The sequence below is a fragment of the Euleptes europaea genome, chromosome 6 (assembly GCF_029931775.1).
Source record: "Euleptes europaea isolate rEulEur1 chromosome 6, rEulEur1.hap1, whole genome shotgun sequence".
NCBI classification, from domain to species: Eukaryota; Metazoa; Chordata; class Lepidosauria; order Squamata; family Sphaerodactylidae; genus Euleptes; species Euleptes europaea.
In genome coordinates, this window is record NC_079317.1 from 59003452 (window position 1) to 59028114 (window position 24663).

At 45.5% G+C, this 24663-nt stretch overlaps 1 protein-coding gene across 1 annotated transcript; it reads right to left on the minus strand.

Annotated features, from left to right (window-relative positions):
- Nucleotides 1–8144: 8144 nt before the first annotated feature.
- SLC39A13 (solute carrier family 39 member 13) lies at nt 8145–18973 on the minus strand. The gene is made up of 9 exons (XM_056850778.1): nt 18727–18973; nt 17451–17564; nt 14069–14190; nt 13361–13513; nt 12160–12249; nt 11730–11780; nt 10659–10791; nt 10441–10540; nt 8145–8294 (listed from the first exon to the last, which is right to left on the minus strand). The coding sequence occupies exons 1-9, from the start codon at nt 18971–18973 to the stop codon at nt 8219–8221; spliced, it is 1086 nt and encodes a 361-aa protein (XP_056706756.1). The 3' UTR covers nt 8145–8218.
- Between the last annotated feature and the right edge of the window lie 5690 nt (nt 18974–24663).

Consider the following 24663-nt stretch of genomic DNA (forward strand, 5'->3'; position numbering starts at 1 on the left):
GCCCAGGCGCGCCTGAGACGCCGCTCCCCCTGCAGCCCGCACGCGGGTGGGCGATCGCAGCCCCGGCAGGCGGGCAGACAGACGGCCCCAGGCAGCCCTCGCGGGACGGACGCCGGACGCCCGGGGCGCGGCGCGGCGCGGCGCGGCGCAGGAGGCTCCGCCAGCTGCCTTGCACTGGGCGCCTGCCCACTTGGAAGAGAGCGAACCTAGCAGCGTAGAGTGGGAAGGGACCACCGGGGTCATCTAGTCCAACCCCCTGCACAATGCAGGACATTCACAACTACCTCCCCCCCCCACACACACACACCCAGTGGCCCCTGCTCCATGCCCAGAAGATGGCCAAGGTGCCCTCCCTCTCATGATCTGCCTAAGGTCACAGAATACGCATTGATGACAGATGGCCATCTTCAGGCTAAATGCAGAACCTGAGCACTTCGTTAGACATATAGAATCATGGAGTTGGAAGGGACCACCAGGGTCATCTAGTCCAGGCCTTCTTAAACTTTTTCCTCTCGCAACCCCTTTTCGCCCGAGAAATTTTTACACGACCCCAGGTATATAGGTATACAAAATAGGTAAACAAATCAAACATTTACTGACAATAAATCATACAGAATTCTATTTTAAAACAATTATTTGGTATTTTAAAACAATTATTTGGTATACGTATAATTTTACCATTTATTGCCAAATTTTTCACGGCCCCCACATTCAGTTATGCAACCCCATATGGGGTCGCCACCCACAGTTTAAGAAGCTCTGGTCTAGTCCAACCCCCTGCACAATGCAAGAATTTCACAACTACCTCCACCCCCACACCCTCAGTGACCCCTACTTCATGGCCAGAAGATGGCCAAGATGCCCTCCCTCTCATGATCTGCCTAAGTTCATAGAATCAGCATTGCTGACAGATGGCCATCTAGCCTCTGCTTAAAAACCTCCAGGGAAGGAGCACTTACCACCTCCTGAGGAAGCCTGTTCCACTGAGGAACCGCTGTGTTAGAAAAATATGAATGGGGCTCGGGCAAGGCTCGGGTTGAGCTTCGGAATTTAGTGTCAGGGTTTGGCCTGGCTTGCTGCACGTTTGAAATAGTCACGAAGACAAAGGGTGCTGCTCACAGGGCAAGTGCAAAGTGTGTCCCCTTCACGCTGGAATGGCACTGCCTCATCCATTGCTGGACAGAAGGCAAGTCCTGATTTCTAGGCTGTCTTGACCCAGCCTTGTTATGCAGCACATAGTTCACCTGCAACTTCCCAAATTGGGGGCGGGGTTCCTGCCGTGCATTATATCGAGCTGTAGAAGCAATCTAGATTTGAATTTAATAATAATTAATAAACCTCAGAATTGTGACAGTAGGGCCCCCTTCCATTTTTCATGCTAATGTGCCACACACCCCAATAAATGCAAAAAGGGCACACACACAAGCCCACGCTATTTGAGGCATAGGTGGAAGAAGCCCTAATTCCCTATGGCTCACTGGCATATCTATCGTACACTAGAGCCTGTAATCCCAGTAAGGGCCAGTTTTGGTTCCCCAGCATATTGGTAAAATACAAACAGTATAATCTACATCCCTCTGCTTATGGGGATAAAAAGCAAGCTGTGCATAATAAAAACTGCAGTCACTACATGCTTTATGAGAGCCAGTGTGGTGCAGTGGTTAAGAGCGTCAGACTAGAATCTGGAAGACCCAAGTTTCAATCCCCACTCTGCCATGGAAGCTCACGGGGTGACCATGGGTCAGCCACACACTCTCACCCTACCCTACCTTACAGGGTTGTTGTGAGGATAAAATGGAGAAGAGGAGAATTATATAAGCTGCTTTGGGTCTCCACTGGGGAGAAGAAGAGTTGGTTTTTATATGCTGACTTTCTCTACCACTTGAGGGAGACTCAAATCGGCTTACAGCCACCTTCCCTTAGCCTCCCCACAACAGACACCCTGTGAGGTAGATGGGGCTGAGAAAGCTCTTAATAGAACTGTGACTAGCCCAAGGTCACCCAGCTGGCTTCATGTGGAGGAGTGGGGAAAGAAATCCAGTTCACCAGATTAGACTCCGCCACTCACGTGGAGGAGTGGGGAATCAAACCCGGTTCTCCAGATCAGACTCCACCGCTCCAAACCACCGCTCTTAACCACTACACCACGTGAGTTATAAATTAATACATAAAAATAAAACAAATAATACTGAAGCGCAGGGGCACTGTAAATAACCATGCTTTTTTTTTTCCAAGATAAGCTTTTAATGATCCAGAGCTCACTTCATAGAGGTCTATAAAATTATGCATGGTTTGGAGAAAGTGGACAGGGAGAGGTTTTTCTCCCTCTCCCATAATACTAGAACACGGGGTCATCTGCTAAAGCCGGAGGGCGACAGATTCAAAACAGATAAAAGGAAGTACTTTTTCACACAACGCATAGTTAAATTGTGGAACTCCCTGCCCCAGGATGTGGTGATGGCTGCCAGCTTGGAGGGCTTTAAGAGGGGAGTGGACATATTCATGGAGGAGAGGGGTATTCATGGCTGTTAGTTAGAATGGATACTAGTCATGTTGCATACCTGTTCTCTCTAGTATCAGAGGAGCATGTCTATTATTTTGGGTGCGGTGGAACACAGGCAGGATGGCGCTGCTGCACTCGTCTTGTTTGTGGCTTCCTAGAGGCACCTGGTTGGCCACTGTGAGCAGACTGCTGGACTTGAGGGGCCTTGGTCTGATCCAGCAGGGCCTTTCTTATGTTCATCATATTTATGAAGTGTACACCTATTAAATGTTCCAGTCTAATGAATCAGTACTTCATGCCTCTGGTGACATGAGCCCTGACTGACTGCCAACTTTATCCCCACAATGCCAAGTAATATAGGTTAATGCTTGCATTTTGCCAATATGGCTTTTCCTAATGCGAGAGCTACAATTTCTTCTGGGGAGACTTAGTACTTGAGTGTATCTGATCACCATACTTGGAATGGGAAAAGTATTTTACACAAGATCAGAGAGGCTCTAGAGCCCTCTTGCATTTCCCTACAGCATGCAACTTGGCTTATTTGCATGTCAGCCACAGCTTTTTGATTTAAAGAGTATTTGATAAATTCAGGAAAGACAGCTGTAGGTAGAAATACCTATTGGCCATGTCAGAGCCTCCTGTCCTGTACAGCCTGCCTGTTGTCCCAGCTATCAGTTGCAAGCTACCAGCAAGTAGAAGCCTTGCTTTTGAGCTTATTAGCTAGCCCTAATACTGACCCATCAGCCAAAGAGCTGTTTAGCCCTTTTTAAACAATCTATCTGCTCTTTGGCATTCTGGTATGAACTGGTCATCCCTCGTAGGAGAGAAAGAAACATGCCAATGGATGGATGGTCTTGCCTTGCAGCAGGTGAACGAAGATTTGGTCCTTCCCAGCCAGAAGCAGAACAGGTTCCTTTCATGATTAGCCCTACAGTAGTGGTCACATTCTTGTCCACAATAAATAAGAGTCTACACTCAGATTTCTTTTTTTTTATTTCATCTCTATTGCCTCCATGCAACAGAGATCCATACAGATGAAGGAAGGTGCACAAGAGCTGATGAAAAAATAAAGCTAGAAAACAGACTTCTCTCTGCATTCCCTGAAGTGACAAATGCTGCGGAGATGTTAAATGTACCCCCCCCACACACACACACACCCCACCCTGGTGCCCCAATGCAGCAGTGGGACGAACTGGCCTCTTCCCTCAGATCACGCTCTGCCCCTTTAGGTCAACCTTCCCAAGATCTGGGCACTCAGTCCAAGCCTGGCTTGCCAGCCAACTGCTGAGAGATTAATGAATCAATGTCACCCACTTTGCATTCCTGAAGAGTGAGCAAAAAAATTCTCGCTGGCGCTTTTGCAGCTGATGCCAAACCCAACCCTGATGCAAAAAACACACACTTAAACTTCTGGGCAGCCATCCTGAGTATGCACAGAAGCCTCTTACCAGTGCCAACCAGATACATTCTTGGAAAGCATTGGATGCTGCATCCTGCGTAGGACTTCCACTTGCTTCAAGGCAGGATTTTACTAGCACCTCATCACAGTCGATCAGAGGCTTTGTGACACCAAACGACCCCAAATGACCAATGACTCAGGATAGCTGTGAGTAGGAGGTGTCTTTTTGGAAAGATGCTTTCCTGAAGCAGAACATCTTTCAGAACAGCCGTCAAGGAAAGGCATCTCTAGAGACTGGAACGGCATTTTTTTGTGGTTAAAGCCCATGAGGCCGATTAGCCGCCTTCACAGCTGCCTCCTGGAAATGTGATGGAAGCTTTCCCCTGTGCGAGAGGCATCCTTTAGCTAAAAGTCACAAACACAGCCCAGAGACACACTCCTGGCCATGCAGACTTAAGGCTGCTCCTGCACCATCTGCCGTTTCCATTGTAATGACACAAACAGAAAGAGGAGAGGCAAAAATCATTCTTTAGACTTGTTTAAAGAAAGGTGGTGGGTGGTACATGGGGTGAGGCAATCCCGACACTGATCTTACAGAGCACAGTGTAACTGTACCAATAAATTGGCAACTGTACCAATGAAGGCTCTGGCCAGTTTACAGTCCATTAATCATTTGTGCTGCAGATGCACTTACACAATGGGGAGACAAGCATCTCAAGTACTGCAGTGAGAGGCCCAAATGGCACACCCCTTTAGACTCCCCCAAACAAAATGAGTTCAAAGTGCCCCTCTGAGAAGTTATAGGCTGAGCAAAACACCTGGAACCTCACTGCAGTCTAAGCTCATCTTATTCAGAGGCTGAAATGTCCTAAAAACTGGAGATGTCAAACTCTGCAATCGGGAGCCGTAACAAAACAACACACAAATGGCTTAAATCTTCCCAAATTTAAACAAGGGCGCAGCCACACAACAAACCTAGAAGTGGCTAAAGAACTTAACTCCCTTGGGGAATGGTAGTTCTATGAGCTTTAACAAAAATTATCAGCACCTCACCAAAACTGAAATTTCCACACTAACACTCCTGTGATTATCGGGTTGCAGCCATGGCAGTTAAACGAATATAAAACTAATACAATTTTGTTATGGCTAGGCAAACATAGCTTGGCTGGCAGAGGTAACTTTCATCCAGTAAATGGGGTAGAATGAGACTGTGTTCTGAAGGTCTAGGAGTAAGGGGAAACAGCAGTGGGGGGAAAGCCTGCAAAAAGAGAAGATGCTCTCCGGTCCCTCTCCCCACAGAACCATAACAAGAGTTGGTTTTTATACCTGCTTTTTCTCTACCTTTAAAGGAGTCTCAAAGCAGCTTAAAATCCCCTTCCCTTCCCCTCCCCACAACAGACATCTTGTGAGGTAGGTGGGACTGAGGTGGGGAGAGAACTGTTACTAGCCCAAGGTCACCCAGCAGGCTCCATGGGGAGGAGTAGGGAATCGAACCTGGTTCTCCAGATTGGAGTCAATTGGGTAGGGAGGATGAAGGAGCTTACAACTCCCAGAGGAGGGGGGTGAGAGCCCCTTTTTCCCAGCAGCCTTGTTTAATTACTCAGGAAACCCAGAGCGACAATGAACACTGAAATATCCACAAACTTAGGAACATGTCAGTATATTTGTAACTGGTGTGCGCTACTGGTCTTAAAGCAAACAACATATTCCAGCTTCTCTTGTGCCAGCCACAATGTAAAAGGGCCTGATTTTTCAAAAACAATTGTCCCATTCAGAACTACAGGCTGAGTCATGCTAGAAAGTCCTAGACCGATACAGTGCAGATGCTCTATTCTTATTTCAGCATTTACACAAAAACCCTCCACCCACACACAAAGGGGTGCTTGATTCATGCAAGAATCTGTCTGCCAGGCCAGGAGACACGGGCTCAGTGCCCCTGCAGCTCTTGGGGTAAGAGGGACTTGGGCACGTACCCCAAGGGCAACACTGCTGAGCCCCAGCATGAGCCAAAGCCCAGTCCGTCAGCACTGCCTGCCACACTGCACCTCCGCGTCTCCAGGATGGAACGCCTACACCACAAGCACCCCACAAACAAGGCCATAAGCAACATCCAGCAGCACTGAAGTAGGGGACAGCAGCAAAATCTTGCACTGATGTTCTCTAGGAGTGTTAAGGGAAAGTGGGGCAAAACAGCAGCTCTCTATCCCCATTTGCCAGAGAAAGATGTCACCGCTGCAGTGCACAGTTGTTTGTTGTATGGCATCTAAACTCGACCCAAAAAATGGAGGTGGTCTTTCAAACTGGTGCAGCTCAAGAAAGACTAAGAGCTGAGCCCACCAGTTGGGAAACAGAGAAAAGACCACGAGGAGGCTAGCCCAGGGGTGTCAAACATAAGGCCCGCGGGCCGGATCCAGCCCCTTGAACGCTCTTATCTAGCCAGCGAGCCAGCCAGCCATCCCTGTTCCTGATCTGGGTTGGTGAGGCATGGCCCAGCCTGACCAAGTGGCATTTATGTCATCTCTGGCCCTCGTAACAATTGAGTTCAACACACCTGGGCTAGCCATTTCCAAAGTCAAGGGACTTTGGAAGTTGTTTCTAACGTTTCTACTTAGTGTATTCCAAGGAGACCATGTCAGAGGCCAAATCGTAATTTGTGGATACTGAGAAGGGGACTGCCCAGTGCAGATACAGAATAAGGATGCAGAACTCGTACCCAGAGAACAGGAGTGGACTGGGAAGTGAAAATCCCCCCTCCCCACAAGCCAAGCCGCCCTTCTCCTGCTACAAGCCAGCACTTCAGGGCCACTCAGCTCAGTGGGGCTGCCAATGGGCATTAGGTCACCAACTGCCTCAACCCCAAAACTGGAAGCAGTGCAGGAGGAGACCGTTGGTGAGTGGACCCCCGCTGCCATTGCCGAGGAGGGTCTGGGCCAAGTGCCTCCGGCAGAGTTGCTGGGGCCTGGCTCTGCTCACTCCTGGCTACCAGCGGTCCCCCCTGTTTCCCCGGGGATTAAATGGCCAGTCCACCCCTGTTAGAGAATCTCTAGTTCTTAAGGCTGAAAGTGCCTGGAACTATCTCCCAAGTGTGGGGCTGAGTATTCCCTCCTCCCCAGCAGAATTCCCGTGTGTCATGCTGGGGCTTCAGTGCCTTTGGATGGCACTATGCCCCTCCTTGCTACTTGCAGAATCAGTATAACTTATTAAAAATAAGCAAGTATATGCACATTTGCTTAAACAGGTTGCAGAAACCCCTCTTGCTTGGCACAGCATTTGGGCTATCCTGCCCAGAGTATTTTTTTTAAGCATGGAATATGCACAGCACAGATGATAAATCAGGAATTCATAGCTCCTCCTTCTTCTCCATTAAACAGATTTACCTTTGCTACAGTCCTTTTCAGCTCTTATTCTGTTACTGTCCCAGCAAGTCCCTGAGCTTGCCTTTCTCCTTCCAATGGTTTTGCATGTGCAGCTATGTCCTCCGTAGGTATGAGCACGTTTCCTCATGCCCACATGTCAATGGGAGAACACAGGACCTGCTTATTGCTCAAGTAGCTCCTAGTGAGCTAAAGGAAGGAGAAATGTGACACAGCAGCTGCATCCCAGCAACCCTCTGATCCGAAAAGAGAAGAAACTCTTCCCAATTTCAGCTGAGTCTGTTTTGCAGAGTACACGAGATCTTTGGTGGTAATATTAAACAGGCCCACAGTCAGTATCTGCTGCTTACAACAAGAAGCTGACATCAAAGACACCAAAGAAGGGCTGATCTCAGTCCAACAGGGTAGTCAAGTTATCAGCTGGGGGGATCAGGCAGTGGAGGGGCCTTTGCCCCGAAGTTCTTCAAAGGAACTTTGCTTCAATGTGGTCCGCAGTATGGAACCAGCCGGTATTTGCAACGTTCTGTCCTACATCTTTAAGCCTGGGCTGGAAGGTAAGTCTTCCTCCATCCAGATGTCACGGATCTTGCTTTTCCTTCAACTCCCACCTTCACACAACTCTAGTTCACGCCTCGTCCCAAGTTGTGGCACTATCTGTTCCCCTGACAGCAGCTCCGCTTGTCACTGCTGCCTATTCTTTAAATTATTTAGTGTTAAAAAAAAAGAAAAAAGAAAACCCTTTATTTCCTAAAAAAAAACAACTTTGGAAGTCCGTTTGAGACACCTTTCCTCATTTGCCATGTAGAGAAGCAGGTGGAGCTACAGGCACACAATGAAAAGAAACAAAGTCCACTGGGGGGGGGGGTGTCTCTTATTGCTTTGTAACCGCTCAGAATGAAGGCATCTTGGGGAAGCAGCAGAAGGCAGCCTGTGCAGCAGCAGTCAATCTGCAGTGAGTGAGAGAAGCACCATGACGATGATGCCTGTGCACAGCAGGAGAACTTGCTGCACCGAGTTCCTAGAGCAAAAGGGAGAAAGAGAGAGCGCATTCAGGCTGAATACCAGGCATGGTCTCCGCCATGTCCATCCAGACCCCACCTCACCACTTAACAGGTCCTTTGTAACATCATAAAAATAAAAAAGGCATTTGAAAACAAAACTATAAAGCACTAAAAACATAAGACAATCAACAGCACAAGTAGTGGGAACAAAAACTGACCCTATTCTTTTATGAATAAAAAAACCTGACACTGTTCTTTTATCCAAACCATTTCCAAGAACAGTCCCACAGAGTACCGATGACCTTCTCCATGAAAACAGCAAGAGTCCATGAAGAAAGCTTTCTATGGAAGCCATGCTCATGGAAGAAGGTGGCTACCTTCAGGCATATGGTTTCCTCCTATTATGCAAACAATGACTGAAGCGATAACTGGGAACAGATGCTGTATATGGCAAGGAGTTACTGCACAGACAAGGATGCTGAAGGATGATTCCACTAAGGAGACCTGTAAATTCCTGATGCCAGCTTGTCACTGCTTCTGGCAGTCAGTTTCAAGTGAAGAGCTGCTGAACTTTGCAAGAAATTAGAGAGAGTTATCCTTTCTGTTTGAACTGCAGAAACCTGTTTTGCTCACATGAGACAGGAGTTTTAATCAGGAGGGCTTCTACCTTTTTGTAGTTACCCCAGTTTACTTAATCCAGAATTAACAGGCACGAGATTGTGCATTTGTTATATGTGTGGTTTCTAATACACTCTCGGGTACGGAGGTATAGATCAGTAAGTGTGTGCTGCTGGTATGTAGATACATATAAAGCACAAATTTACTGAGCTCCTCCTGTTCTTTATCCCCTTTAATTAACTTCACATGCAAGCAAAGTGATGGTCTAAACCTTACAACGAAGACTGTTACCATATATGGAATGAGACATGCCAGATGTTCAAGCTGGATTCAGAACAGGAAGAGGCACTAGAGATCATATTGCTAATTTATGTTGGCTAAGGGAGAATACGAGAGAATTTCAGAAGAACATCAGCTTGTATTTCATAGATTACAGCAACGTTTTTTCAAGGAAAACTATGGTTGGTTTTAAAGGAAATTGGTGTGCCACAGCATCTAATTGTTTTGATACACAACCTGTACTCTGGACAAGAAGCTACCGTTAGGACAGAATATGGAAAAACAGAATGGTTTCCAATTGGCAAAAGGTTCAGACAAGGATATATTTTATTTCCCTACCTCTTCAATCTATATGCAGAACTGTATTCAATTTAGATGAAGGTGGAGTGAAAATTGGAGGAAAGAATATTCACCATTTGAGATATGCAGATACCACATTACTGGCAGAAAACAGTGAAGACTTGAAACGACTACTGAAGGTTAAAGCAGAAAGTGCCAAAGCAGGATTACAGCCAGACATCGAGGCCACAAAAGTAATGACTACTAAAGAATTACGCAACTTTAAGATTGATGATGAAGAAACTGAAATTGTTAAAGATTTTCTGTTCTTTGGCTCCATTTTCAACCAAAAGGGAAATTGCAACTAAGAAATTAGATGGAGATTGAGACTGGGAAGAGTGGCCATGAAGGACCCGGAACAGATCCTTTAGTGTGTTGCTGGCGACCAAGATCAAGTTAATTCATGCTACAGTAGTCACACTATGTATGGGTGTGAAAGTTGGACAATGAAGAAAGCTGACAGGAAGAAAATTAATCCATCTGACATTGGTGTTGGAGGGAAGTTTAACGGATACCGTGGACCGCCAAAAAGACATATAAGCGGGTTTTAGATCAAATGAAGCCTGAACTGCCCCTAGAAGCTAAAATGACTAAACTGAGGCTAACATATTTTGGTCACATTATGAGAAGACAAGACTCACTGGAAAAGACAATAATGCTAGGAAAAGTAGAAGGCAGCAAGAAAAGAGGAAGACCTAACATGAGATAGATTGACTAAAAAAAATAAAGTCACAGCCATCAGTTTGCAAGACCTGAGCAAGGATGTTAATGACAGGACATTTTGGAAATCATTAATTCACAGGATTGCCATAAGTCAAAAGCAATTTGATGGCACATAATACATACAGACTTTAAGGAGACTCAGGACTCTTTGTCATTTCACCTGCTTAAGCTTTCCTTCCAAATAACCATGGCAGAGACACTTACCAGGGATTCTTCTCCTCCAGGAGATCAGGAACAACATTCACCAAGGCGATGTACAAGAAGCCCCCAGAAGTAAATGGAAGAATCCAAGCGATGGTTTCCCCTGAAGGAAGAGTACAAATTGCATCTGTGACCAAGAGGTGGCAGAAGAGAGCTGCCAGGTAAACCAAAACAGGAGGGGAAATGCAGATTTGGCCTCTTACCAGCCGCCTTGATCTTACCTGTTCCTTTAGGTGACTGAGCACAAATTGCAAAGCAAGCTCCTATAACTCCCCCTAGAGCCGTGGAAAGCTGCAACTTGGCTGCACTCCAGCGATCAAACCCAGCACGAAGGAGGATAGCAAAATCTCCCACCTAGAGAAACACAACAGAACAGGTTAAGGGAGGTCAGCAGGTTTGCACAGAAGCTGAACATGGTTCCAAACTATGGGACTAACTCCACAAAATGGTTAAACAGAACCTGTGAATACCAGTTACTAGGATCAGGGAATGGGGGAAGCATTGGTCACCAAGCCCTGCTGCTCTCCTGTCCTCTACCAGTATTGCCATTTTTACTTCCCCTTCCTGAGAAGGTAACCAGTGTTAACATTCCTAGCCCCATAGTTAAACACGTGGATAGGTCCAGACAAGGAAAAATGGACAAGGAAATTCATATGCTCCAGCTTCATAGGAGGGAACAACTCTTCCAAGAAGTGGCAGGTGAGAAGAGATATTGACCATCATCTACACTGCGGGTTACTTTAAACCTAAGGATTTGCTCACATTCATCTCCTGTTATTTTGCTTTTATTTTCCTACCCTCGCCCAATTATCAACATTGAGACTGGAAGAGTCTTGGAAGGGATCCGTCTTCCATTTGCATTTAAGAACATAAGAAAGGCCATGCTGGATCAGTCCAAGGTCCATCAAGTCCAGCAGTCTGTTCACACAGTGGCCTCTAGGAAGCCCACAAACAAGACAACTGCAGCAACATTGTCCTGCCTGTGTTCCACAGGACCCAATATAATAGGCATGCTCCTCTGATCCTGTAGAAAATAGGTATGCATCATGACTAGTATTCATTTTTACTAGTAGCCATGAATAGTCTTCTCCTCCATGAACATGTCCACTTCATTCTCCAAGATTTCCAAGTTGGCAGCCATCACCACATCCTGGGGCAGGGTTTTTCACAATTTAACTCTTTGTGCAAAGCTCCTGTACTGGACATTGAAGGAGCTATACAAACCCATTCCCTCCTTCAGACAAAGCAGTTTGGTTCCATTTTTCAGCAAGAACATTACAGTTTTATCTCACCTCATGGGGTATTTCGTGCAGAAGGATTGCCATGGTGGTCAGGAACCCAACCTATAGGCAATGACAAAAAAAAAAACATGGGGTAAGACAGTAGCTCCCAGGGCTGCCAGACCCTTCCTCATACTGACGGCATCTGGGTCAAGGGGATACTGCGCTTGCATGCACGGTGATCAGCACAGTTCCAGTGCCCAAAGCACTGGATGAGAATTAACAGCAGGAGCTTCAATCGAGGGCTTTTGGCAGGAGTCTATAAGGGAGGAGGTGAAACAGCCAGAGTTCTTCCCCACACTTCTTGTAGATTGTCTATGCCTCAAATATTTATTTAAAAGCCCAGTGCTTGGCAACAGAGCAGAAGTGCCTGTTTTCCTTTCAGACCAAGCTCTTCATATCCAAATGTCAGGTGATGCTCAAGCCAAACCCCTCAACTTACCTTTCTGCTAACGAGGAAGGCTGCCGCCACTGCAAGCCCATGTGTGAAGTTATCAATTGTGTTGGCCAAAAGATTGAGGTATCCACTGATCTACCGGGGGGGGGGGGGGAATAAAGATAATCAGAAGGTCTAACAAGCAAAAGAAATTGGGAATTAGCAGGAGACCTCTTAGTAGACTACAGATGCTAAGAATGCTAATATAATTCCAAGATTATTTATTCTGGACTGCTGAGTACTATCAATGACACATTTATCACAACAAACATCCATCTTTTAAATCAAATGACAGTCCATAAGAACCTGGATACAAAATTCTAAGGATCCAGTAGAGGCTGTTCACTCTGCTTCAGACATACATCTTTTCCCCAAGAGAGACATATAGCAAATAGGCTTGCTCCTTAGCACAGGCGGGAGTGGCCCAGCCTCAGTTTTTCCAGGAGAGGGGCCGTGGTTCACTATAGTAGAGCATCTGCTTGACAAGCGGAAGGTTGCAGGTTCAATTCCCAAAAACTCTAATTAAAAGTATCAGTTAGTAGGTGATGTGAACGACCTCTACTTGAAGCCCTGGAGAGCTGCTACCACAGTAAGTACTGACCTTGATAGACTAGTGGTATGACTGAGTATAAGACAGCTTCAGATTCATTTGTAAAATGATAGGTATATTTTTAAGAGTGTGAAAACATTGTTTGGTAAGCAGATAATGTTTTTGTGCTGACATCGAATTAGTAAAACATCATTGGAACTTCTTCTTTAAGATGACCAGAACCAAAGCACAGGCTGTCTAACATAAAAAGATCAAGGTGAGCGAGAGGGCAAAGGCTGGGAGAAGCAGATAGGCCATGAAGATGGAGTTTGGGGCCACAACCCAGTGGAAAGGAACAACATTTGAATGCACAAGGTCTCAGATTCAATCTCCAGTTAAAGGATATCAGACCACAGTGCTTGGAAAGACATCAGCTTCTGACTTTAGAAAACTGCTACTAGTCAGAGTGGCCAGTTCTGAATAAGACAGAGCAACAGTCCAATTGAGTATAAGGCAGATTCATATGTTCATGTGAGTTCAAGAGTGTTTGCCTGCCCACCCCCCACCCCACTTCTATACTTTCAAGAAGGCCCTGGATTTCCCAATTTCCAGCTCTGGTTCTGGAGACATGCATCAAGTGGACTATGGACACCCCACCCCAAAGAACACAAGATTTACCTTGATATTCCTGGTTGGCAGCGAAGATGGGTGAGAGGAACCATTACACTGAGCCATGCCCATCTTTGTTCTGTGGACTGGATTGGCCCCATCCTGAATGGAGAAGCTACTTCCATTTGGAATCCTTTTGGCAGGTGCCGTGGAATCACTGACCTAAGTTGCAGAGAAGCAGCTGATTTTCCCCCGTCTCCACCAAACAGTGGCCCAGACACCTCCAGAATTCCCTTCATACTGGCCTGCTCCAAAAGGAACTGCACATACTCCATTTTTAATCATTTTTGGGGTGGAAACAGATTATCAGAAAGCTTTACACGAACCTCCATTTCCCACAATTTTTTAGTATGTACACTATTTATTCCAGATGCAGAAGGGAGGGAAGAGAGATACAGTGTAGGATTCCTCGTTATGAGCACCTGATGCCCTCCTGTAAGCACAGCTCACCAAATGACATGTGTGGAAGGGAATCCACACAGAGGATAAGGAAGCCCTTCCCTTCCTTTTCCTGGACAACAGCTGGAGTCTCTAAAGCTAAACATTGACCATATCTCAGGCCTCAAGATTCTCTAAACAGAATCGTCTACTGGGAAGGACAGGAAATAAGATCTCATATGGTTTTTGCAAAATTAAAAGGCTGACTCTATTTTGCAAGATGAACAGCAGCAACCACATCCTAAGTGGATTTCTATGTTCTTTTCATAATTCACTCACCAAGTTGGAGGATTCTTGCTTTTCGTGGTCTGGGAACATCTTCTGCAAACTCAGGAAGGTCAGCAAACCAATGATGACCCAGAGCCCCAGAAGCTTCTGCTGCTGGAAACTCTGTCCTCCTCCTGAAAGTGCAAGGGGTACCAGAGAGAGAGAGAGGAATGTCTGTCTTATGAAAGCCACTAGGCTGGAGATCATATTCCAAAAACAAGGAGAGCTTCCATACATAAACTCGTATCTCCTTAGGGCAAAAGGACAATGGATTCGGATAAGTAATAAAATCCTTGGCCTGCCATACACCCAAAATGTTAACAAGAACAGGCAAGTCTACCAAGAGAGCCAGCGTGGTATAGTGGTTAAGAGAGGTGGTTTGGAGTGGTGGACCCTAATCTGGAAAACCGGGTTTGATTCCCCACTCCTCCACATAAAGCCAGCTGGGTGACCTTGGGCTAGTCACAGCTCTCTTAAAGCTCTTTCAGCCCCACCTATCTCACAAGGTGTCTGTTGTGGGGAAGGGAAGGTGTAAGCCAGTTTGATTCTTCCTTAAGAGGTAGAGAAAGTCGGCATATAAAAACCAAGTCTTTTTCTTCTTCTTCTTGCTGGTTTGAAGTCTATTTCCCCAGCAGACATCACTGATAAACAGCTACATGAAAGCCAGAGAGCCTAAGGCTCTTCCCTGCCCCTGCTATCATTGATGGATGACTAGCATGGTAACTCAGCATACCTATCAGCTGCACACTGTGCACTTGGGCAGGGGAAGGCAGCACGACCTCCATGCTGAGCACTGATAATTCACATAGACTAGTGAAACTGGAAGACGACTGCTGTCGTGAAGATGGGATCTCTGCAGCCAGAAGTATCCCCACCTTCCCTCCACCACACTTCCTAGCAGGATTCTCAGAGTGCATCCAAGCTTAGCTCAAGGACAAAGAAGCCTGGGGAGCCTTCAGACGAGGACAGGCAGAAGACAGATGGCCATTGGCCACTGGCCAGACAGATCCTTACCAAGAACTCTGTACTAAGCAGAACGTGGCCTGACCCGGCAAGGCACTTCTTATGTTCTTAAGCAAGACTGTATAAGGGAGACTTCTAACAGATAAGGTTGAGCCTTAACTGTCAAGAGATTCTGAGTGTGCATTCTTGCTTTGTGAGTGTGAAATAAATCAAGGGGATCTCAGAATACCTTGCAATTTAAAAAAAAGAGAGAGACCAAGAAAAAAGTTGAAGTCAACCCACCTTTGTATTAGAGGCTGACCAATTCAGAGTGCATTGCTACACAGTTATTCTTGGTTTAGACTGGGGTACCTAAGCATAGGATTATGCTGCCAGTGTGACATGAGCTTAGTTTACGGAGGCGACAGGCATTTCATCAAGTGGCCCAAGAACCTGGCAAGTGTTCTGCTCAGGAGTTGAACGGCCAAACCAAATGCAAGACAAACTACCTTTTGTACAAGTGAACCCCTACCCCGAGACCGATAACTGGAGATCATAAGAAGTAAATAGATTCTAACACATAAGCCTGGGACCTGGCATCTGGAATGACATTTTATCTGTTGAAAATCTCAGCTTTTAAACTATGCTCTGGTGGATGCAATTAAAGACGTGGGAATCCAAGAGAAATCTGCGACAAAGACTGAGAAAGCAGAGAGCGGCCTCTGCTCATAGGGAAAGACTTCTGTGCCTTGCACAGCTCGCCTTCTCCCAAGAGCTGCTACTTCAGTCTTCCTGCCCCCACTCCCCATCCTTCTGTCCCTAGACTTCCTCACTCAAGAAGTCTATAAACTGGACTATAAATATAGTAAATAACCTGGCCTCTGCCAGCTGAGTTCTTGAGTCTTTTCCCCAATAGGCAAAGAAGCAGCTGGTGGGTGGGGTGATTTTGAACAGAAAAACTGCTGCAAAGAGTTCAAAAACCTCTTTCCTTCCTGCTGGCCTTTAGCACTGCTTGGAACTACAACAAAAAAGTGTGTGTAGGTGAGAATCCATTAAACTAGCATGCTTAAAAGGGAGCACAAAATTGGGATTTCTTGGGGACCAGAATCCATACAGCTCAGCAAACAGCCCTGTGTGTGTATGGTTGTAAACTAAGCAGCTGAGCATGCCTGAACTGCATGCACAGGCATGACAACTGGATGGTGGAAAAGCTCATTCACTCACACCCTGGCAATTTCTTAGCCCAAGGACACAAAGTGTTCTCTCTCATGAGGGTTGCTGACAGCTCCACACCCACAATTCAGACTGACTGCGGGCAAGCGAGAGTGACAGACACGTGTGAGGTGATGCAAACCAGGAAGCCAAAAGGCCAGATAAAACACTTCCAAGACCAATGGAGATGCTTTCCAGAAGAGTCAGTTAGAAGACATTTCTGGGAAAGAGAACATTTTTCCTGCAGCTCTCTCTATGGCAGGGCAAAGAGCCACACCAAGCCAAGGGTCATCCCGAGTAAGAATTTCCTCTGCACCTCTGCACGGACAGAAACTCTCCCCTTCTTCATTCAGCAGCTAATTCTCTGAGGCAACAACACAAGCCTGCTGAAATGCAGAGAGGCAACAATGGCTGTGTCAGTTTTATCCCTATCAGAAGGTCAGTCCGCCCCATGGCCAAAGAGGCCCAGCCTGGCTGTTCTCGATGCTGCCTCCCTTCAGGAGTGCAATGGACAGATTAGCAATGCCTTACCATCCTCCAGCTTATGACCACACCAGATGAGCCGAAGAATTTAAAAGCAGCTTCCACTAATTCTCCCTACCCTGCTACAGACCTCTGACTACCCCCTTACACTGTTCCTGGGGGTTCCCTGTCCCCCAGGAACAACACTTCAGGGGACATTTGGGGCTGCAGTGGGAGGGGAAGGTGAGGAAAGTCCAATGCAAGAAATCTCTTCCATCGGCAGAAATGTTTTGCAGGATCTAAACCATATTCGGAAATACAGCGACATTAGTGGCTCCAATCCAATACATTATATACAAATCTTTTTAAAAAGCTGAAATCGTGCAAAAAAAAACAGAACAACAAAAATCACCCAGCTTTTGAGTTGGGGCTAAGAGAAAGGGGGTGTGTGTATAACTGCCATTTCCTCCAAAGCTACCATTTGCTCTACAGGGGAGAAATGTTGGTCAGGAAGAAAAATATTAATTCTATATCAAATCAAAGGACAGTTTGGTACCTTGTTAAATCTTTCCCTTCCTTCAAGGAGCTCAGGATGGCTTGCATGGTTCTTCCTTCCACTTTATGTTTACAACCCCCCACTCCCTACTGAGAAGGCAACAAAAAACCTCAAGCGGAACCCTATCCCCTGCACAAACACACAGAAGCAGATGGATAAGAAAAGCTGGGGGCAACCAGGGCCCAGCACTCTGCAGTCTCAAGGCAGTTATACAGATGTTACCTGCGGCAGCAGTGCAGGTGTAGGCCCAGGCCTCAGGGAGCAGGTGTAGAAACACATTCCCCAGGAGCCCACCAATAGCAAAACTCAACAGCTGCTTCATTCGATGGGATCCCTCTGAAAGACAAAGAACAGCCAACTATCACTGCAGAGCTTGACCTCAACCTACTGTGCTGCTCAAAGAAATCCAAGGGGAACATTTGCATGCCACCTTTCCAGGCACACAGTCTGCTGCTGAAGTACATGATGAGGCTGTAGGAAGCCTTCCGGGGGAAGAAAAAAAGCAGCCTCTGCTTTCCCCATGCAGAAACCAGGAAGCCAGTTGCACTAACTACACAGTGGCCCCTGCAAGCTGGTGAGGGGCACCTGACAACTGTACCCCTGGAGCAGGGAAAGCTGGGTGTTTGCCACAACCATACCATCAGTGCTAGGACCGAAAGCAATACTGTATATGTCTGGTGACTCTGGAAAAGACCAGGGCTGTATACATTATACTCTTCCACGTACAGCATTTGGCACTGGCTACTTTCTTTATTCTTTCCTTTTTGTTTAAAAAGAGCAAATTTCTAGTTCTTATGGCTACAAGATAGATAGTTTATTTGCGGCCCTTGGCCAGATAAAACAAGACACATGGACTAAAATGGTCTTACCAACAAAGGTTTACAATCCGAGTCTTAATCACTTTAAAAAATAAAAATAATAAAATAATTAACATCCAAGTTATGGCTACAAAGAAGGCTTGAGAGTGCGTGGGCAGTGCTGACATACACCCAAAGGCCACCGGAGGGCTTACAATACATAGAAAGCAAGGCTTTTGTGTTCTGCTTAGCTCCTTGCCCTTTCCTATGAATAATAAAAATAAATTATGCAAAACACTATGCACAAATATATTTATGCAAATACATTTGCAAATACAAATATAATTATGCAAAACTTGCTGAATTTGTGTCAGTTATTGCAGGCCACAGCACTCCAGCTCTCAGTATGTGAAATTTGGGATTCTCAGAAAGTACCTGCTTTTTTTTGTGGGGGGGGAAGCTAGTCTTTTGCAATATTCATAGTTACAAACACAGCCCGCACATTTAGCTATGGCTCTGCTAACCTTGCTTAATGGAATGACTGAGTGAATTATGCAGGCATTTCAGAAGGCAACATTTCCTGGCCTCAAGCAGAGTCTCTGCTTTTGAATTCAAAATATATGCCCCCCCCCACACACACACACTGACTGAGAAGTTCAGAGATTATTAGGAATGCAACTTCAAGAGTCAGGCCAGCTTACCTTCTGACCTCAGAGCTGCTCCAGATTCAAGAGGAATGATCAGCAACGGAAGAACACCACTCAGCCCAACCATAACTGAACCAATCAGAGAACAGATCCAGGCATCCAGGCGTTCCCCAGAGAATATGGCCCCCCAGGACTCAACCTCTTTTTCGCACAGGGGGCTGGCCCCACCAACAGCTTGACAAGCAAAGGAGAGCAACAAGAAGGAGAGTGGTCCATGAAGAAATAGCCTTTTCCCCATCATCTTGGGCAGCCTCACTCTGGCTCGTTGATCCCTAAAATGAAGGAGAAAAAGAGGAGCAAGTCAGTGTGTGTGAAGCCTTACCCTCAGTTGGCAGAAATATATATGGATACCAATGGAAGGGGAAGGGTATTATAAAGTGAAGGCAGAAGGCCCAGTAATCCAAGAGACAGGTGTGATACCAACAAGATCAAGTGATTCCATCAGAGTGTGAACTGGCAAACCAACATGATTAGTAAACAAAAATCTCTATAGATCATTAAATACTTTAGTGAGAACAATGAAATTCTAACACAAATACCATTATGGAATTCTTTTTCAATCACACAAAACAACAAAGAGCCTTTGGGAACCTTAAAGCCTTCAGGGACTTCATCACCCCCAAATGTCCATTGTGCCCTAGCACGACAGATTTGAGTCTATCAAATTAAGCTCAAAAAGTAATTGTCCCTCTTTACATATATTTGGATATACAATACAATGCCAATTTTGTTGGAGTAAGCAATGTCTAATGTACAAAAGAAGAACCACCCTGCAGGAAGCAGCATGAGGAACAGCTAGTTAGATAGGACAGTGGGGTCAGCACCTTCTTCCTGATAAGCGTCATTCCTCGTCTGTCTCCAGAGTGCTATTCTTAGGGCAATATTCTCCTCCTTCTTGGAAGTTCCACAACTCACAACCTTCTCTCACTCTCAGTGATGTAGTTAGGAACCTATCTCTACTCTTTACTATCAAGTATGTTAGCTCCTAAATAAAGCTTTCTCTACACTTTATTCAGTTTGTGCAGCTCTGTTGTGTAATCGCTCAGCCAACAGGGTTATGGGCCCAGGACAGGTGCATCTGAGTAAAGACAGAAAACCACCAGAGGCTCTTAAGTGCCCGCAAGGCAACAGCAAGAGAGACAAATGATCAAAGATGGCAACTTCCTCCGGTACTCAGCATGGCCATTGGATAGGCTCATGGATAACAATTATCAAATTTGGAGAGAAAGAATTAGGACCCATTTAACTGAGAGAGACCTGTGGGAAGTAATACAGACTGGACAGCCAGCAGACGAAGCTGAAAGGCAAGCAGCTTGGGACTTTTCAAACTGTAAGGCATGATCAGCAATTGTATCAGGTCTAAAAGATCATCAGCTATTAAGGGTCATTGATATGGGAACTGCCAAAGAGGTGTGGGAGGATCAAATCTTCTCTAAGATGTATCTTCAGAAATGCTTGTTCAGTTTAAGAATGAACTTGAGAAATCACTTGGATGAGATGCTGAATTTAGCTCAACAATTGAGAGCTGCAGGGAAGGAAGTTCAAGATCAGGATACAATTATTTTAATTTTAATCGGCCTGTCAGGATCATATGAAAATGTGATCCATGCAATAGATGCTGAAGATCATCTGTCCCTGAAAGGAATTCTTGGTCAGTTAGAGGAGGAGGAGGCAGGAAGGCAGCATGAAAGGTCAGAGTTCAGTCAAATGGCTCTGAATATAAATAACAATGGAGAGTTAATTTACTATTTTTGTGGCAAACCAGAACATATCAAGTGAAATTGTCCCTCAGGCATTATTCAAAGAAAAACTGTTCCAAAAAGCAAGAGGGAAGCAGAAAGGCTCCACTTAAAACTAATGAACAGCCAACAAAGAAAAGCTTGATATTATCACAAGGGAGCACAAAAAAACACCACTTGGTACATTCACTCTGGTGCTACTTCACATATGCAATGATAGAAGTTTCTTTGAAACATTAGATGAAGAAAGGAAAAAGAAACTGCATGTAGCAGATGGGGAAAGCCTCTGGTCCGAAGGGATTGGCTCTGGAGCATTGGACTGCAAAGTTTCAAATGGTGAAATCCAATAAATCCTTATTACAAATTGTTTGGGTGTCTCTATGCTAGAGAATAATATTGTCTCTGGGAGAGAAATGGCAAAGAAACGAATAAAAGCAGCCTTTGGAGATAGATGTTTTATCAGAGACAAGACTGACTTAATTGCAATAGGTGATGTGAGTGAGGCTTTGTACAGACTTGAATGTCACAGAGAGAAAGTACACTTTACAAAGTGGTGTAATCACAAGAATTGTTCCAGGTTATGAGATTAGATCACAGAGAAAAGTATGTGATATGCCAATTTGAAAACAAGAACTTAACAAAAGGCATACTAATGACCAAATGTGCTGATGCAGAAGAAGAAAAAGAAGCAGCATTGGTTTTTATAGCCCGCTTTTCTCTACTGTTAAGTGTCTCAAACGGGCTTACAATTGTCTTCCCTCCCCACAACACACACCTTGTGCAGTAGATGGGGCTGAGAGAGTTCAGAGAGAACTGTGACTAGCCCAAGGTCACCCAGCAGGCTTCATGTGGGAAAGCAGGGAATCAAACCCGGTTCTCCAGATTAGAGTTCACCGCTCTTCACTACACCACTTCACAGAGAAGTGTGTGCTGCATCAATGCAAAGGGGACTAGACCCAGCTTTAACAAGCATGGCACAAGCCAAACACACCATCCCTCAAGAGGTAATATACAGTGGACCCATGAAAACTCACACGCCAACCTTTTTTGATGACTACTCAAAATCCACTGTGACCTACCTAACGAAAAAGAAGTCAAGTACTGTAAACATTTAAGGCATATGTGGGAATGGTCAGTAACAGATCCCAAAGAAAGCCACTGGTAATCCAGACTGATACATGGGATATGAGATGACAAATTACTGGACAAAAAAAAGGAATAGAGCAACTTACAGTCCCATATGCCCCAGAAAACAATAGTGTAGCAGAAAGAACCTCTCTCACTGAAATGTCCAGATGTCAGGTAGCGCTGCTTCAAGAAGCATACAAGTATTGAGGAGAAGCAATTAATTCTGCTACCTACCTACAGGACAGATTGCCTACTAAGGGTACAAGCAGTACATCGTTTGAACTGTGGTACAGGCAAAACCCAGCTTGGGTCATCTGAAGTGTTTGGATCAAAAGCCTACACTTACATTCCTAAAGAAAAATGGACCAAGATAGATTGTAGAGCAGAAGAAGGCATATTTGTCAGCTATGCACTGGGATGCAAGTACCTCAGCAATTGTTCTCTCCTCTTCCATTTTATTGTCACAACAACCTTGTGGGATAGGTTAGGCTGAGAGTGGCCAGCGAGTTTTGTGGCTAAATGGAGATTTGAACCAGGATTTCTGAGCTTAAGACTGATAAATTCACCATGAGATCACACTCAAATAGCCTCAGACCTTCCTGGTAAGAACCTGTATGCGGGACTTTCACTGTATGTGCTCCATCACTGAATGTGATTTCTCCAAGCCGCATAGCAGTACAGAGGTCCCACTGCACCATGTATGTGTGAAAGCCAGTCAAGCCAACGTGCACACCACAGCCCTCAACATGTGATGCTGATGCATCATTGCCCCCAAACTCATGAGACCTTCCCCCCTCTTCTAGTTCAACAGCAAAATGGAAGAAGCCAATACTTTTTTTAACCACTATGTCCTATGGCCTTCGACAGATGTATCCTGCAGAAATATGACTTTTTAAAAGGCTGTAACAAATAAATGGTGGACAGGTCTATATCAACGGTTACTTGTTCTAACAGTTGAAAATGGAATTTTTACATTCACTGGCAGACAGCTACTTACCAGGAGAATGGGGAGGGGCTGTGGCTCAGTGGTAGAGCATCTGCTTAGCATGCAAAAGGTCCCAAGTTCAATCCCTGGCATCTCCAGTTAAAGGGACTAGGCAAGTAGGTGATGTGAAAGACCTCTGCCTGAGACCCTGGAGAGCCGCTGCTGGTCTGAGTAGACAATACTGACTTTGATGGACCAAGGGTCTGATTCAGTATAAGTCTGATTCATATGTTCTTGTGTGTGTGTACCAGAGGCTACTGACAAACAGGAGAGAAGGCTTTTGTGCTTGTGAGCTTCCCCAAAGCATCTGGCTGGCCTCTGTTGCAGACAGAGTGCTGGACTGGATGAAAGTCTAGATTAAGACAGCCAAACAAGTTATGGTCTTCACCTGGGAGGGTGAAAAGCACCTTTAGGTTTGCACTACATAATTATTAAGATCGGAAGGCCAGGGCACACACTGCCCATGGAGATGCCACCATAAACAAGTCTGAATAACCCCTACTTCAGCTACCATTAATAGAAATATCTGCTGCATGTACCTCTACTATTCTGCAGTGAATCTCCATTCTCCTGCCAACAGTCACAAAATACAGTAAATTGTCCTTTTTTATCATGACCTCAACAGGAAACATTTGTCTATTTCAGTGGCACCCCTGTTATAATTGTCACAGATTCGCCAGACCTTAGTTAAGTGCTTACAGCTTAACACCAGTTTACACCTGCATGCATGTTCCTCATGCACAAAGATCAGGCACAAAAGACAGAACTTTCTTAGCACTGCACAATCCCAACACAATAATTTTTAACGGAGTACATTCACACATATTCAGCTTCTAGCCACTCACATGTGAACCTACCCTAAGAAATCGCCTGCATTTAGACCAGGACTAGCAAGAATCTGCAAAAATCCCGGTGAAACATCTCGAGCTCAAAAAAAACCATTTGCAGTCATGACCCTTTCATAATTCCCAGAGACCAATTTAGAGGTTGCAACCTACAGAAGAAGTCTGACTCACAGCACATTCCACACTGGAGCAGCAGTGGCTCCAAGCTCAGCAGCTGTGTTCAGCTGTGTTCCCTGGAGGCATTATTTTATCCACATTGCAAAGAGCTCCTGCAAAAGAGGCAGGAGGAGCACCAGGCAGTTTTTTCCAGCGGAGAAAGAACAGGATGCCAAAAGAAAATAAAAAAGAGTACGATAGGAAAGCTACAGAGATTCAGCTGGGGCAACAGTAGCGGGGGGGAGGGGGGGAGAGAGATTGATTAATGCCATGATATGTCTCCCGAGTCTAGAGATCCATCTCTGCTCTGGTCTCTGCAGCAAACACTGTTTGAAATGTAAACTTGCAGCAAATGCAAAAGAGGAAGCAAGAAGGAAAGGAGCAACAGAATAAAACTGTTTGCATGGGACATTTCTGAAACCGCAGAGTCTCCGCTACAAGAAATTTCCAGCTCCCTTTAGAAGTGACTTTTAACGCACCTGGAAAATTCAGCTCAGCTCTCTACCAGCTGATACAATCCAAGCTCTATGTGGTGCTGTCAGATTTTCTTCTGCTCTTGCCTCCTCCCCCTGACAGCCGGTAGCGGTGCCCTTTTCGATCTCACAGCTGGAACATATTTTTCCAGTCTCGTACCCTAGCGTCACGCCACTCTTTAAACAAAATAATAGAGACATATTCCATGGGAAGTCCAAGGCTCATCTCTAATTATGCAGCGGAGCAGAGACAAAATGTAATCTTATCCCCCCGCCCCCTACAACGGAAATGGAAATAGCAACAACTAAACTCTCCTCCAGAGCCATTTTCCGAGTCCAGCAGTTCAGCGCCTGGATTCCTACTGGAAATCCTGACCTTCTGCCAACAGCTACAGGCTTCGTATTCCCAGTCACAGGAGTGGCACCGTTGTGAGACCGGCAGTATCTCTCCCAGGTTTCCCCATTCTCCCAAACACTCTCCAAAATGCTGCTCTCGCAATTTCTGTCCCCAAAGAGACAGGCTATCTTGCAAAAAACAACAACACAAGTCTCCCTTTGATATAAACATGATTGCTGTGATTCTAAATCACTCTTGGATGTGCAAA

Bases quoted from the DNA above. Each gene is read 5' to 3' on its own strand.
- SLC39A13 (XM_056850778.1), bottom strand. From the start codon at position 18,973: ATGATGGGGAAAAGGCTATTTCTTCATGGACCACTCTCCTTCTTGTTG. The intron at 14,191-17,450 runs GTAACATCTGTA...TTGCACTTTCAG, and splicing joins CACCTGCACTGCTGCCGCAG to GAGGAGGACAGAGTTTCCAG. The intron at 8,295-10,440 runs GTAAGTGTCTCT...CTTTTGCTCTAG, and splicing joins CTGGAGGAGAAGAATCCCTG to GAACTCGGTGCAGCAAGTTC.